Here is a 16,318-nt window from a genome sequence, read left to right on the forward strand (position 1 = left end):
AGTGGAAATGAACCCAACCAACAAGGTTATTTCAAAGTTGGATACTTTTTAAAAGAACAAAAAACTTTCAAAAAATGGATATCCAGGTGCTATTTAGATTCTAACTTTCACAAAGTACACTACAGTTAAACTTCCACCAAAAAAAAAAAAAATTACATGGGCACAGACCTTCAGTATTTGTAAAATGACCTGGTAGAAGTTGCTAAAGCAGTCGTTCATTATAAAGCTGCATAGTTTTGGAACTGTTTCCATACGCATATATACAACCATCTGTATTTCATTCAAAATAAACTATTTATATTACCCCCCACCCCCTTCCAGAAACAGTACTCTATTGTGCACTACTACATGATATCCTGACACACTTGAAGTTCCAACTCAAAAATGCAGGAAAAAAAAAGGGGGGGGAGTGGGAAATAGCTTTTTCTTAAACTGCAGCACTTCATGTAATCTTGGTAGTAATGCACTCATTCTTATCACATAAAATTACTGTAACTATAGGGCCATCAACCTCTCAGACAAGATGATAGTACAATTAAATAAACACCTGTTAATATAAAAAAATTATGGATCAGCAAATGAAGCATAGTAAGTTTACATTCTTCATTGCATTTACACGCTTAGGATGACAGTACTGTTGCTGATAGAGGTTAGATCAAGCCTCATAGCTTTGCACACTAAGTACAGATCTCACACAGCAGACTGTTTCAGTGGAGTGCCAGAGCAATAGATCCATTTGCAAAAGTGAAGCCAAACCCCAGTCTTACCAAGTCAGTAGAAGTAGGGACAGGAATTCTGTGAAGAGTAAAGGGACATTGCCCAGTTGTGTAGGGATGGGGTCAGGAAGGCCAAGGAGTGGCTGGAGCTGAACTTGGCAAGGAACGCAAAGAATAAGAAGGGCTTCTATAGGTACGTCAGCCAGAAAAGGAAGGCCAAAGAAAGTGTACACACCCGATGAACATGACTGACAAGGTAACAATGGACGAGGAGAAGGCTGAAGTACTTGAGTATTTTTCCTGTTTTCACTGGCAATCTCCCCACTCCTCTCAAGTGGATGGACCTCAAGACAGGGACTGGGGGATCAAAGTCCCTCCTACTAAGAGAAAATCAGGTTTGTGACCACCTAAGGAACCTGAACATACATAACTCTATGGGACCTGAGGAGATGCATCCCAGAGTCCTGAGGGAACTGGCTGATGTTATTGCCAAGCCACTCTCCATGATGGTCATGGAAGTCAGGTGAAGTCCCCCAAGACTGGAAAGAAGGAAACATTGCACCCATTTTTGAAAAGGGTATAAAAGGAGGATCCTGGGAACTACTGACCTGTCAGCCTCACCTGTGTGCTTGGGAAGATCATAGAACAGAGCCTCCTAGAAGCTATGCTAAAGCACATGGAGAACAGGGAGGAGTTCTGAAACAGTCAGCATGGCTTCATCAAGGCCAAGTCTTGCCTGACCAACCTAGTAGCCTTCTACAATGGACTAAGTACAGCAGTGGACAAGGGAAGAGCTATGGATGTCATCTGCCTGGACTTCTGTCAGGCCCTCAACACGGTCCCCCACAACACCCCTCTCTCTAAATTGGAGAGAATGGATTTGATGGATAGACTATTCAGTGGACAAGGAATTGGCTGCATGGTCACAGCCAGAGAATAGTGGTCAACAGCTCAATGTCCAGGTGGAGAACAGTGATGACTGGTGTCCCTCAAGGGTCGGTATTGGGACCAGTACTATTTAATATCTTCAGCAACAACATACAGAGTGGGACAGAGTGCACCTCAGCAAGTTTGCAGATGATACCAAGTTGAGTGGTGTGGCTGACACACCTGAGGGATGGGATGCCATTCAGAGGGACCTAGACAAGCTCAATAAGAGGGACCCTGTGAACCTCATGAGGTTCAGCAAGATCAAGTAGAAGGTCCTGCACCTGGGTCAGGGCAACCCCTAGTATCAATACAGGCTGGGGGATGAAGGGATTGAGAGCAGTCCTGCAGAGAAGGACTTGGAGTAATGGTGGGTGAAAATCTGGACATGATCCAGCAATGTGCGCTTCCAGCCCAGAAAGCGAACTGTATCCTGGTCTGCACCAAAAGAAGCATGGCCAGCAGGTCAAGGGAGGTGATTCTGTCCCTCTACTCCACTCTTGGAGACCCCACATGGAGTACTACATCTAGCTCTGGAGTCCTCAGCATAGGAAAGACATGGACCTGTTGGAGCGGGTCCAGAGGAGTGCCACAAAAATGGTCAGAGGGATGAAACACCTCTCCTATGAGGAAAGGCTGAGTGTGTTGGGGTTGTTTAGCCTGGAGAAGAGAAGGTTCTGGGGAGACCTTACTGTAGTCTTTCAATACTTAAAGGGGGCTTATAAGAAAGATGGGGACAGACATTTCAGTAGGGCCTGTTGCGATAGGACAAGGGGTAACGGTTTTAAACTAAGAAAAGGTAGATTCAGACTAGATATAAGGAAGACATTTTTTACAATGAGGGTGGTGCAACACTGGAACAGGTTGCCCAGAGATGTAGCAGATGCTCCATCCCTGGAAATATTCAAGGTCAGGTTGGACTGGGCTCTGAGCAACCTGACCTACTTAAAGATTACTCCTCATTACAGGAGAGTTGGACTAGACAACATTTAAAGATCCCTTCCAACACATACCATTCTATGATTCTATGATACCTTCTAAAACAACATCCCATTTCAGTACATCTTCCAGTTTGGACTAGATATACACTAACCCTTCCTAAACTGAACTCGTCACAAGTCAGCTTCGGTTCTGGCAGGTTTATTAGTCTAAGCACAGCTTCCAAATAAATGCGATTAGATAGATTATGGAGGGTGCTGCAGTCTTCTAGATTGGTTCTTTTTTCACAGGGTCAAGTTGGGATTAATAAATTCTCCTGAAACTGGAAGTCCTAGGAGCACGGGACAGCCTATATGGGAATCATTCTAGGCTCTGAAACAATAGTATTACTAGAGTTTTTCCACTAACTGGGATTTCCAAAGTCCCCAATCTCCATTTACCCAGATACTTGGGCGCTGATTGTAGGCCTGAACTGAGCTGTACATTTTCTGGTTACTTTTACAGTACACTTAAACACATCAGAGAACTTTCTTTAGAAAAGGAACAGGCAAGGTTAATCCTCACTCACTTTTTTTTTTTTTTTTAAACAGTTTCATTCCTCTTGACTTTTTTCATTTCTATATCTAGGTGAAGAAATACAGTTGGTCTTTCACCATCCTCATGAACCCACAAAACAATACCTTTCATAAGATATGAGGATTTCCCTTTCATAACATAAAAGGACAGATTTCACACATAAACAGTAATGAAACTCAAATTACAAATGTAAAGGTTTAACAAGACCTGCATATATCTGCTAGCCTAGAATTCTAATCAAGAAACCACATGTAAACTAGGACTTAACAGTGAGTTACTACTAATGACGTTTTTATCTTATAGGCCTGCCTGTCACCAATAAACTAAAGATATAGCAGAGAGCAAAAAAGCTTGTTTCCCCCTGAATTCTGTTTTACAAAATGAAGTTGGCCCTGTCCCTCCAAAGGACTGGCCATGGTCCTCCAAATGACTCTTACCAAAGGACTCAAGAGCTACATTTACTACTGAAGTGAAGAGTCTCTGAATGTCTGAAGGACAGAAAATTAGAAAAAAAATGAAAAAGATAAGAACACCATGCAGTTCTGAGTAGAAACAGAGAAAATTTCAAAGTGGTGTAATTCAGCAGAGAATCCAGTATCTCAAAAGGCAGGTTACTTTCAGGATAGATTTTGCAAGGGTGCTTTTCCAGGAACATATATTATTAGCATTAACATACACAATACAAACAACACCAACATGTATAAAGTTTTTAAAACAAGACAAGGCTGTGTGCCTCTGCTCAAAAAACTGTAATTCTACAGGGCACACACTGAAGTAGTATTCTGAAAACAAAACCAGCCAAAATAAGGGAGGGACAAGTCACAGGGAGCGGGGGAAGCAGAAGCTAGGAAGGAGCATTCCGTGGCTGTAGCATTGTGGATTAATCTAAAAATTTCCTCCATAAGCAAATGTAAGAAATGGTGTAGATGATGTTAGTGAGGGGGTTTTGTGGGTTTGGTTGGGTTTTTTTAAAGAACCATGTCAGCCACATAAATTTATTATAATACTAGGTTTGTATATAATCCTGTTAATAGCTGCAGTAAAGAATGTGGCACAGAACTAAGAAGTGTAGCTTAAGGATCTCTACACTTCAAAAAGAACACTATGGAAATTAAGATGTGAAACAGATGCAGAAGGGACATGAGAATAATCAAAATGACCTGGAAGTGTGACAAGAACAAACTCAAAGCTGATGAACAGAACTACTAAATGGAATACAACGGAAAATGTAATCTCTCACAAATCATGAGCACTGTATTTCCCCTTTGTAAGGCATTTTAGGTGAAGACTAACTCCGCTGAGACTTTCATTTTGTAGAGATGAAGTCACTGCCACCAAATAATTCCCTTCCAAGAAAGTTTAGGATTATGAGTCATTAAGCTATTCAAACAACATACTAGCTTTATCAGAATAAGAGTAAAATACTGTGACAGAAGGGTTTTAAAATATGGGATGTTTGAAGTTGCATGGCAAATATTATTTAATAGATTAATACAAGTGCATATAAACAAAATTAATTATATTCTAAGCTCTGATCAGATGAAACTGGACACATAGAAGATCCTGGGTGACACGGACGTGGGTAAATTGCAAGGATTCTGAATACACAGCTAGAAAAAAATACTTCTAGTAAAATCCTGTAATGTAAGGTGTAAAGGCATTGATGTGGCTGCTACAGCAGATATTTAATGTTGCTACAGCTGGGCTTCTGGACTGACAGTTAATTCCTCAGCTGATACCTGCCTTGGCAAAGGCAACTGTGTATCAGAACAGATTCAAGACAAAGAATAGTTTTGGAGTTAGCACTTTGGACTATAAGGGTGCTTCTGCTCAGAAGGAATCTTTCCGGATCTTTAGTTGGAACTGTGCTAATATGTAAGGTTTCCATGAGAATACTGTGAACCCTAGCACTCCTATATCCCACGATGTCAACAACAAAGATGCTGGGATGGACTTACACCTTCAGTTTTTTTGAAAAGGCTTTGCAAGGTTCTAGGGCATACTTCACCAATGTGAAACTAGAAATTCACAAAGCAACATAACAACAAACAACTACTTCATCACAATGTTTTGCATCAAAAAATTATTTCTAGGGTACAATACAATGTATTTATTCTTTATTGATAAACTATGGCTGTTTTCTGCATAGGAACAGGAGAACAAGAGATATGTGGAAGGCTCCAGGTGGAGAACACATGCTATGTCAACTGTCATAGAAGAGAGAACTAGGCATTCCACATTCCTTTAGAGGAAGACAGGCTGTATTCTTGAATGCATATGTTACCACTAATTGTACATGGCTTCAAGTTTGTGTAGTACAACTTTAATGTTCTCTTCATTTACTTTATTAAAAAAATTAATAACCTGTTAAAAAAAGCGATGTCTAGAAAAGTTATTTTGGCTAATGCACAACGGATTTTTTAATTTCAACTAAAAACCATTAAAACATGTTGCACATGAAGTTAAAAAAACAAAACCAAACCCAATGTCTTTAACTTAATTATACTTCTACTTACAAGTATGTAAGCATTCTGTTACAGTAGTAGCATCAATCAGGTATCCACTGCACAGACGACAGGTTATATGGGCATTAATGTCCCAAAGCTTAATCTTTCTTGTTAGCATCTTTGGTGTCTGCAGAAAAGACATATCATAAAGTAACACAGCTGTAGCGATCAGGTAAAAATAATTTGAGAACAAAGATTAACTAGAATTAACCCTGAAGATATGTTCATACAGCTTCAGGCTCCCATATACTGTATGCATATGAACGTGTGATAGCACTAACTTTTAAAGGACTTCACAGAAGTGAAGCAGTGTAAAATCCACACTATTTTGCAAGTTAAAATTTCAATGGCATAGAAAAATCTTTCTAGCATGCTATAAAGAAATTCCTTTACCAACCAAGGCACTTGGATTTAAGGTGAACCCCTATTATTCTAGTGATCTAAGTCATCACATTCAGTTAATAATGGGGAAAAAAAATCACAAAAATTTGGAGAGAGAAAATACTCAAAGAAATTTGAGAATCAAAAGCATTTTGATAATTCAAAAGTCAAAATAACAAGGTCTAATTTGGCATAGTCGGTTTAACCACACTTTTAAATGTCTGCCTTGTTCCAGTACGGTTAAAGCATAATATTGAAGCTGTGTCTCAATAATAGAGTTGAAAAGTATACTTTCTGAAATCCCATTTTATTTAAAATCAATTAAAGAACACATTACAAACTAAAATAGTCTTATTGGCAGAGTTGCAGTTTGTTGTATTAAGAAACTTGAACTAGAAATTTGAGCTAGAAAATTCTTCTTTCTTCAGAGCAAGGCATGGCATAACCACTATTAAAAGGAAGAAAAATCAGAAATTAAAAATTAAACAGCTCATTTAACTTTTTTTTTGCAGCAACCTCAATTGCTTTTAGAGAAAACACCACACAAAGTCCATGCCTTAATGAACTGTTACCTTCTAACTATAGCTATGTTTTATTTTTCACAATATATTTAAATGAAAATTGTACTGTTACCATGAGTGGACAGCATTCAAGTTAATTAATAGAACAGGCTAAACTGGCTTACAACCTATTACACTTGATTGCCGCACTGCGGAAATCACCACCCTACACTGTTTTCCATTAAAGTGATTTTATTTCCCTGGCTTACAAATACTCATTTTCATCTAACTTATTTTGGAAAATATTTCAAAATTTGAACTGTGACATGTTTCCCAAATTTTACGTAGAAATATCGTAAGAAGGTTGTCTGATCTTTAATTTCTCATATTCTTTTTCTGTTTAATGAAGTGGTACTAAGCAAAAAGAACTACCAAAAGGCACACTTTCACACAGATCTGAACTATACCAGCACTGAAAAAGTACTTTATATTCCATTATAATCTATGGAAAAGCACATCCAACACCCACCCATTAAGATCTGCATTGTCCTATATAAAAATGTCTAAGACAACTTCCAGGTCTCATGGCTAAAAAGTAAGTGACACAAAAATCAAACTTTATGGTATTTGACATTTCTTAATTAAGCTAGTGACTAGCCATTACAGCAGAATGAAAGCACAACTTGGTTTTGCAGTACACAAGATAGGTCAGAATCTCCGCTAGGAAACTGAATTACTTTTCTAAATTGTATGTTATAGATTTATCTCTAACCAACTGAAAACCAGCCACATATTACATCCTTGGAAGTTAGTGCATGTGGTCTCCAGTTAAAGAAGCTACTGCAGAAAGTACATTTCTATGGCACAGGGGAAGAGCTATTCAACATCACTCTTCAAGATGAGTTCAGGAACTAGTTAAAAAGAAAGCCAGGACATTGGAAAACATAATTCATGACTGGCAAAAGAGAAATTAAACTACAAGGGTACTTAAAAAGGCAATATCAATACAATTCCAGTTACTTGCCTAGACAGAAATTCAGAAAAATGTGTTCAGTATCACCACAGACTGAATCCAAGCTCTAATAAGGCAGAAGAGCCAAAGATATTACAGTGAAAGAAATAAATTATTTATTTTCTAGAAAAAGCATGACCATTTTCCCCCACTACACACACAGTAGAGACAAGCACTGCCACTAGGAAAAAACACCTGCAATTAACAAAAAACAGTTCAGATGGGATATAATATTATGAGAACAATGAATGAACCATATGGTGAAGAAGGTAAAAATACTACTAAATGGTAATAAAGTCCATTGTGTGAGAAAAAGAGGATAGCAAAGGTAATACACACCCCACTGACTGAATGGGAAACAAAATCATACACTTTTTGGCAATGGAAAAATACATGCATTCTGGAATATCCAGAGCAAGCCTGTCAAATCAATCTTATGAAAATTTTATACACCTTTCAAGAATGACACAAAACCCCTCTCTTCAGATGTTTAAAGAACAGAAACTGGGAACTATTGGAAGAGGCAGCAGAATGGGAACAGGTTTTTCCAGGGCATTAGACACCTCTGTTACAAAACAAGACAAAGCCTACAGTAGGAGATTTCTCGAGAAGGCAAGGCCCACACTGCTATCTTGCAGCTGCTAGAACAAGAGAATGATCTCTTCTCTGCATATGCAGAGGCCCAAACATGGTAGCTTCAACACAGCTTCAATCTCCAATAAACAATGCAACTTTCAAGGCCTGTAAGCAAGCTGTCAGTGTTGGACTTCACTTTAGCCTGCATCTTGTGCAGTTGATACCCGTGTCTTTCTAGTCTCAGCAAAAAGAATAAAATTGGAATGCCTCTCATTTTTTAAAGCAGTTAATGTATAACAATAAGAAGCCTTATTAAAAATAACTAAAAAAAAAATTTAAAAAGGCCAGACCAGTTCATATCTATTTAGAAAGGAAGGGAGGAGCTATCAACAAAATGATATATTACCAAGATACCAGTTCAGTTAGACAACATAAAGACTCAGACTTTGAAGACAACTTTAATTGTTTCCCAGAGGGAAAGAGAAAAAAAAATAATTTAGCAAAACTACAGATATATATAAATAAGAAATAGAAGGACTAACACTGCAGCCTCATGTAAGAAATTAAAATTCATTAATAACGGCAATAAATTAAAAACGTAAAGTAATTCCACATTCATCAGCTATCTGTTTTGTATCACTTCAGAGGAAAGTAGAAAACATAACTGCAAATTTTGCCAACTATTTTTTTATCATTATAAATGTATTTGAAAGGGATACACAGTCATACTACAAAATACGAAGTTAAGATACCATTCACAATACTTAGGAATAAACTCTGCATGTGGGTAGAGGCTAATATAGGATGCCTTTCATGTCCCTAACAGGAATATGCTAACGACTGTCAACTCAGAAGGGATACTAGTCTATTTGAACCACACATCTGCTCTTGGGAAGGAGTCCCAACATTCTCATGTTCCTACAGCCTGCTGCCAAACAAAAGTTAAAAGTCACTTTCATCACATAAGACCATCAAGTTCTTAACACCCCACCAAAAAAACCAGACCAAACATACTTTTCAAGTAACCATATATACACTGAAGTACACTGCTGTAGGGGAAGAAGTGTGGATTAGATCTGAATATAGAAGCAGAGGGTACAAAAAATTTCCAAGACATGATGACAAGCATATCATATCATAAATCTCCAAGCCCTATTTCTATGTCATGTTAACTCCACCTTAATTATTATAAAGTCTACCCACTATTTCAATGTAATGAATTAAAAATCTATTTATTAAAAATTTAAGATTTTATATCACTCTAATCTGCTTGCAAATTTCAGTTGAAATATTGAGTTCATCAACCAAGCAACTGAAAACCTAGTTAATTTTTTTAACTGCTAGGCTCCCATGAAAGCAAGATGACATCTATCTTTTTAAAATCTCAGTATCCTTCAGAAGTTTCAGCATCTGTTTTTACTATTTAGGTAGCACTCTCAAAGAGCTACTTCCTCCATACTAACATGTAATAATATAAAGACAGGAGAAAAATCATGTTTAACAGCTGCTGGATGTCTCTTAACAATTCTGAATGAAATTACATTCTGCTTAGACTACTGACACTTTCTGTATGTACAGTTAATCCATGTTAGTAATCTCATACAAACTGAAACTATACAGCAAAATGACACAATGTCCAAAACGTGAAGTTTGACTAAGAACCACCAAGGTTAGCCATCTTGCTTTAACCAACCTATTTTTCTATTTTCTAGGCAAATCCAGGTTTCCCTTTAATACAGAATCACAGAATCATCTACCACCTCGAGTTGACATAGCGCTTAGGGATATGGCATAGTGGGAACGGTCAGTGTTAGGTTAATGGTTGGACTAGGTGATCTTCAAGGTCTTCTCCAACCTAGATGATTCTGTGACACAAACACCTCCAGGGATGGGGTCTCCACCACCTCCCTGGGCAGCACATTCCAATGCCTAACAACCCGTTCTGTAAAGAAATGCTTCCTGATATCTAGTCTAAACCTTCCCTGGAGCAGCTTGAGGCCATTACCTCTTGTCCTATCGCTTACTACTTGGTTAAAGAGACTCATCCCCAGCTCTCTGCAACCTCCTTTCAGGTAGCTGTAGAGGGTGATGAGGTCTCCCCTCAGCCTCCTCTTTCCCAGACTAAACAACCCCAGTTCCCTCAGCCACTCCTCATAAGACATGTGCTCCAGACCCTTCACCAGCTTCGTTGCCCTTCTCTGGACATTCTTGAGTCAATGTCCTTTTTGTAGTGAGGGGCCCAAAACTGAACACAGTAATTGAAGTGCGGCCTCACCAGTGCCAAGTACAGGGGTAAGATCACTTCCCTGTCCCTGCTGGCCACGCTATTTCTGATGCAAGCCAGGATGCCATTGGCCTTCTTAGCCACCTGGGCACACTGCTGGCTCATGTTCAGCTGGCTATCAATCAACACCCCCAGGTCCCTCTCAGGCCCCAACCCTGTAGCACTGCTGGGTGTTGTTGTGGCCCATGTGCAGCACCCGACATTTGGCCTTATTGAAACTCCTACAGTTGGCCTTACCCATCGCTCCAGCCTGTCCAGATCTCTCTGCAGAGCCTCCCTACCCTCAAGCTGATCAACACTGCCACCCAACTTGGTGTCATCTGCAAAATTCCCTTTGAAAAAGGGAATGAGATTTTTTCAAATCTGAATTCAAGGTGGTATCTTCCAGAAATCCCATCTTCCCATCTTTCAAACAGTGATATGTTGAAACGAAAGCTAAAAGTTAATTCAGAAACTTCCAAAACAAGTTATCTAACCTTAAAAAGAAAAACAATGGAAGTGCAAAACCATCTCTGAATACACATTCCTAAGCAAGCTTGCAGTTTAAGAGCATGGAAATGTTCAGACAACTGGATAAAGCACTGAGCAACCTGGCCTGACCTCATATCTTACTATACTTTGAGCATTTGGATTACAAGATCTTGTGATGTCTTTTCCAACTTGAATTATCCTATAATCCTAAGAACTTGCTACACTATTACACTACCTTCACCTAGCCATGCAACAGACAAGGTGAATTTCTTACTGTTTTGACTGCTCTCAAGCTGCTTATTGTACTTTAAACAACTCTTATCCAGTCATAATCACATAGACATCAACCCAATGAAGTTAGCATGAGTTCAAAATCTAAAACTGATTGCTTTAAAAAGAAAAGTGGCAGAATCAGGTTGAGGTTAAAGTCATACACACCAGCTCAAAGTTATCAAACTTATCATACGAGGGTATGATAAGTCTACTGTTCCAAAACACCACCCAGGTTGATGTCTTCTTGCAGAAAATTTTAAAAATCAAAACAAAACAAAAACATATCTCCAAATTGAAACTTCATTACAGTGACTTTATAAACTCACTAGACTGCGCAGGAGTAAGTATGAAAAGCCAGCCTCTACAATAACAGACTATTTGAATTTGCCTCATTTTGTAATGTGACCAATCAGTCACTGTGTAGAAGATGCACGCTCAAGAACTTCTGAATCTTTCACAGGGTCACGGCCAAGTTCGAAAGCAGATGTCTCAAAGAAAGTTGTCTTCCTATATAAAAGCAAGCAACTTCAGAGGACAGAGCAGAATCTGAACATTTACAATGTCATTTTCCGAACCCAATAGCTCCTTTTTCACAGTTGAACACTGCAAACCTTAGGCTCCCATCAAACCTCTATGGCAATTAGTATACAACAGAGATATCATGCCTTAATTTAGTTTTTAGAAAGCCAAAGACAAGCAAGGCAAATCTAGGACGCAGCAGTTCATTAGTTCTTCTACATGGAGTTACCTGCTTAAACAGTAACCTACTACAGCAAGCAATCTCAAATAAACTGTAAGAACTGGAGATAACTTTCGGAGAACTCTCAATGCACTGACTGAACAGTGACATTTGATAAAAAATTAAAGTTTCTCACTCTTTACCTAGCCAACATGTGAACACTAAAGCCAAAGCACAATCCTTCTCCCTCAAAACTGTGTTGCTGGAATAGGAAGAAGTTACTCTAACTCCTTGGTTCTATAGTCTCAAAACACTTTTCAACTACGTATGCTTCTTAAAAAAAAAAATACCAGAGCAAAACATGCAACAAAACACACCAACCTGAGCCTCACCTGTTTTTACAAAAAATGTAAAAAGCAAAAAAAGGGACCCCTCAGCAGGTTACAGAGATTTATAAAATAACATAGATTGGATGTAACCTCCAAACTACTCTAATCCAACCTTGCGCTCAAAGTAGGCCCATTTAAATTGAGTTGCTCTAGGCCTATTCTTGCTACATGCAGAAAACCTTCAAGAATGGAGATTCCACAGCCTCTCTAGGCAACCTGTTTCAGGGTCTGAGCACCCTCACTGGCAAAAAGTGCTCATGCTGTCTCATAGGAACGTCCTGTGTTGCAACTTGTGTGCAACGCTTCTCATCCTACAAGTGCACACCTCCAAGAATAGTGCAGCCCCATCTTCTTTATTTCTGTCCACAGGTGTGTTGAAAATAGCAATAATACTTCCCTTATTGTTAGCATCATTTTCTTTAGGACCTTTGTAAGCACAGCATGAAAACCAGCAACACCAGAATCTCAGTCAATAGCTGAAGAGCCACTTTTAACCCAAGTTCTTAAACTTCACAGTGGTAATTATTTTTGAGCCAGAACAAACAAATCAGTACCGTACTGCTTTAGAGAAATAGGAAACATGCTAAGGTTTCAGAGACCTGAATCATGCCTAAAAAAGAATTAGGAGGTGTTGTTTAAAAAAAAATGAAAACAATGAGAGCCCTGAAAAGACTGAATTAGACCAATCTTTCTCTTAGAAAGACAAACAAACCCTACTTTCCTAAAATTTTCCACTTATGAATCCTGAAAAGGATGGGAGACATAATAGAAAAGCTATGCAATTCAATTTTGAAGAGACTGTTTTCCTAACAGCTGTAAAGCAATGAATTATTCAGAAGCAACATACTAACAATGGAGAACAGGCATTCTCCTTAAGTGCTGGAACATGAAGCCCCAAACAAAGACACAAAATGTTCCAAATATCCAGCTAATATGCAAAAATGATCACTTGCACAAATTTTAGTATTTTTTCATCTTGGTTCCAACTGACATTGTTTTATACCACACGGTTGGCCTGGTATCAGCTTCTCACTGCCTGGTAAGTCTTACATCACACCACGACAAAGTGAGTGAAGACAATTACAAAAGCATCTGGACTATATTCCCAAATAAAAAACAAGCAAACAAACAAAACCCCACACACAGTATCAGGAGAGGTTGGCAGAGATAGGTACATGTCAGATAGTCAACTGGTTTTGTTCAGGCTATACTTCATCCACTAGAGCAGTGTTCTATTAAGATAATCAAGCAACAAGGTAAGCAGTGTATTACAAATCTCTCTATTGGGTCACCAATAAAACAAGCCTGAATGTCTCTGTACAAGCTTTCACCTTTCCTTCAGACTTCAGCACTGCAAACTATTATTCATGCAAGCTTACAGAAAGGATCAGCAGAGGGACTCCTTAGAAGTATGGCCTTATAACTTACATACATATTAGTCAAGAATATTCTGGCCTACATGAGGCATACCTCTTAAAACAGCATTTCTTTTCAGAGTCTGCCATCCAGAGACCTGAAAAGACAGAAAAATAGTCTGAAAGTTAACATCCAAAATTCCTCGAAATCCAGCTGCCACAAAGAAATACTTAGCTCACTAAATTCACCTAAAAGTTTCTAAGTATCTATATTAATTGAAGACAACAGCAGGGCAGGGGCATTTCTGAGTAAGAAAGAGAAAGGGGGAAAAGACTGTCGGAATTAGATCCTCAGGAAAGAAAAAAGAAAAAAAACCTGTGTAAGACAGTCCTATGAAAGGACACACATAGGCAACAAAAATTACTCGAAAATCCAAGTAGTCCTGTCACCATGTGATGGCAAAATGAAAAGAAATTCATAATCTTCATAAATGACAGGGAAAATAACCAAACAAATAAGCAGAAACCTTGAACCACAACCTATGGACTAGATACTGATCAGTCTGTAAGAAAAGAGATTTTGAAGATCCACAGCCAGATGAATATTATTTTCAAGCTATATTTGCAAGTAATCTGCTCTTTGTATCTTAAGTTTCCAAAAATACTTTTGTTCAAGGAAATACTTTGTATTTGTAGAACCTCTAGATATTTTCCAAAATAAAACTGTATTAACAAAAAAAAAAGACCTTTGCCAGAGGATAATCCCACACAAATAGATTAGCTTGACAGAAGGCAATTTTTCTTATTAATTCAAACAGGCAAATACTCTGATGTTACAGAGACAGGTAAAGAGTACTGCTACTTCAGCCTTCCTGTTCTAAAAAATCAAAGGCATAGCCTGTAGTTACTGATTTTACTGTTACATTGCTAAGGGAATTATAAATACAATGATTCAAGTAGATATTAATGATAGCACTAGGCGAGAACACTTCAGTACAATGCAAATAAAAATCTCTTAGCAATTCCTCTGTGAACTTCCCTGACTGCATTCAGAGAAAGAATTACTATTAACTGGAAGCAATGCAGAGTTGTATGAGATGCTCCTTTGTTGGACTCCACAAAAAAAGTCCTCACCAAGGATGGAAAGCCCCTCATATGGACAGGAGAAGCAACTCCAGAAGGCATTTCTCACAAAAAAACATCTATTTCTGCAGCAAAATGTGGAGAACCCGAGCAGTCAATGACACAGTTTCTGAAGAAACTGAGTCAGAGGCTTACCACCATTCCAAGAACATATCATAAACTTCTGAGTAACAGCCTTTCAAAAGTAATTGCCACGCATCTTCCCTCACTTTTACTGGAAGAGGACAAGGTAACACTTTCATTCAGCTGGATGAAAAAAGTGGCACCCAACTTGCGAGGGAAAAGACAACCATCAAGTGAGTGCTAAATCACCACTATAAACTGCATCTTCTATCTAGACAGTTGTTGGACACCAGGCAAATGGATTGTTCTACTGATCCTGCACACTAAGTCAGAAGTGAGTACTAATATTCCAAAATGGATTTTCTTTAAAGGACTGTTCAACTGCTATGACTGCTTTTGATAACTTGACAGATTAGCAAACTGTAATTCTCATTTGTACCACCTAGCTTTGTAAAGCAAACCAGGAAGTCACTCTTACCAGATATAAATTCAGAACTGAAGTGAATGCCTGAAAATTTACAAACCATTACAACCTTGCTCTGTTTTAAAAGGATAAGCACATATATTTTTCTTTTGCTGAAATACAGTATAATAATGTTACCTCATTAAAAAGCGGAAGTATAGTGCTCACAGTGGAGAGAGCTGGAGAAAAAAAATCTGCATTGTGGCAGATGCTTGTAATTTTCCAGAATAATTACTGAAAAGTACTAAAGGTCACAGAGCACTGAAAGCTGAATGACAACAGTAATAGAAGCAGCAGGTATGCCTTAATTCACAAGGACAGTTCATTAAAGTGAAACTCGCAGCTCTAAGAACATAACATGACAACAATGGAACTTTCAGACCCAAAATTTACTGTGGGAAAGAAAATTTTCAAACCTGATGCTTACGATGGCTTGGCTTATGCCAGGCATAAGCCTCACAAACTTTTGTTAGTAGATGCACGCAGATGAAAACCAGCAGACAAACCTATGTCTAGAACAAGTTGAATTAAACTGTAGAACAAAAAAATACAGTCCTTGCTGTGGCAGCCAGTTTAATTAATTATTCTCAAAGATGTCCAATAAATATTGATAAATTAACTATTTTGATATTAAATTAAATATTAAATTCTTCAATACTATTAAATATTTTCATTTTTAACATACGTTTCCACAATCTACAACATTAGCTGAACAGGTCTGCAAATATCTCATTCCATCAAGATAAGATCCAAAAAAGGCTCCTGACACTGTGAATGTAACCATGTAAATAGAGGACTAATTCCTGGTTAAAAGGTAAGTCTAATTCACACTTTCAGCATGATGCAACTGAAGGCAGTGTTGCATGGTCATCAGGTCAGAGATTGCAAAGAAATACAAGCACAAAACTTTTGCCTCTTCAACTATCTGTATTAAAACATAAAAATAGCCTGTTATTATAATCAGTTGTAACAGAAAGATGTAAATTGTTAATGGCTGAACAGACAGTTCTGTATGGAAATTTACTTAGCAGTAACTTGTTAGAATAATATCATGCTGACCTGCA

At 38.2% G+C, this 16,318-nt stretch overlaps 1 protein-coding gene across 5 annotated transcripts in view; it reads right to left on the minus strand.

The window, feature by feature from the left end:
* Nucleotides 1-16,318, minus strand: part of PCGF3 (polycomb group ring finger 3) — a 69,694-nt gene that overhangs the window by 18,728 nt on the left and 34,648 nt on the right. For 3 of the 5 annotated variants that reach the window (XM_074856200.1, XM_074856201.1, XM_074856203.1), the window contains exons 2-3: nucleotides 13,701-13,743; nucleotides 5,675-5,792 (exon numbers count right to left, since the gene is read on the minus strand). In XM_074856200.1, the coding sequence (XP_074712301.1) occupies nucleotides 5,675-5,783 (109 nt within the window). In that variant the 5' untranslated portion in view covers nucleotides 5,784-5,792; nucleotides 13,701-13,743. Of the gene's footprint in view, nucleotides 1-5,674; nucleotides 5,808-13,700; nucleotides 13,744-16,318 lie in introns of those variants that run through there. The other 2 variants (XM_074856202.1, XM_074856199.1) reach the window with 2 other exon arrangements.

This window comes from Strix uralensis, chromosome Z (assembly GCF_047716275.1).
Source record: "Strix uralensis isolate ZFMK-TIS-50842 chromosome Z, bStrUra1, whole genome shotgun sequence".
In the NCBI taxonomy this organism is placed as follows: Eukaryota; Metazoa; Chordata; class Aves; order Strigiformes; family Strigidae; genus Strix; species Strix uralensis.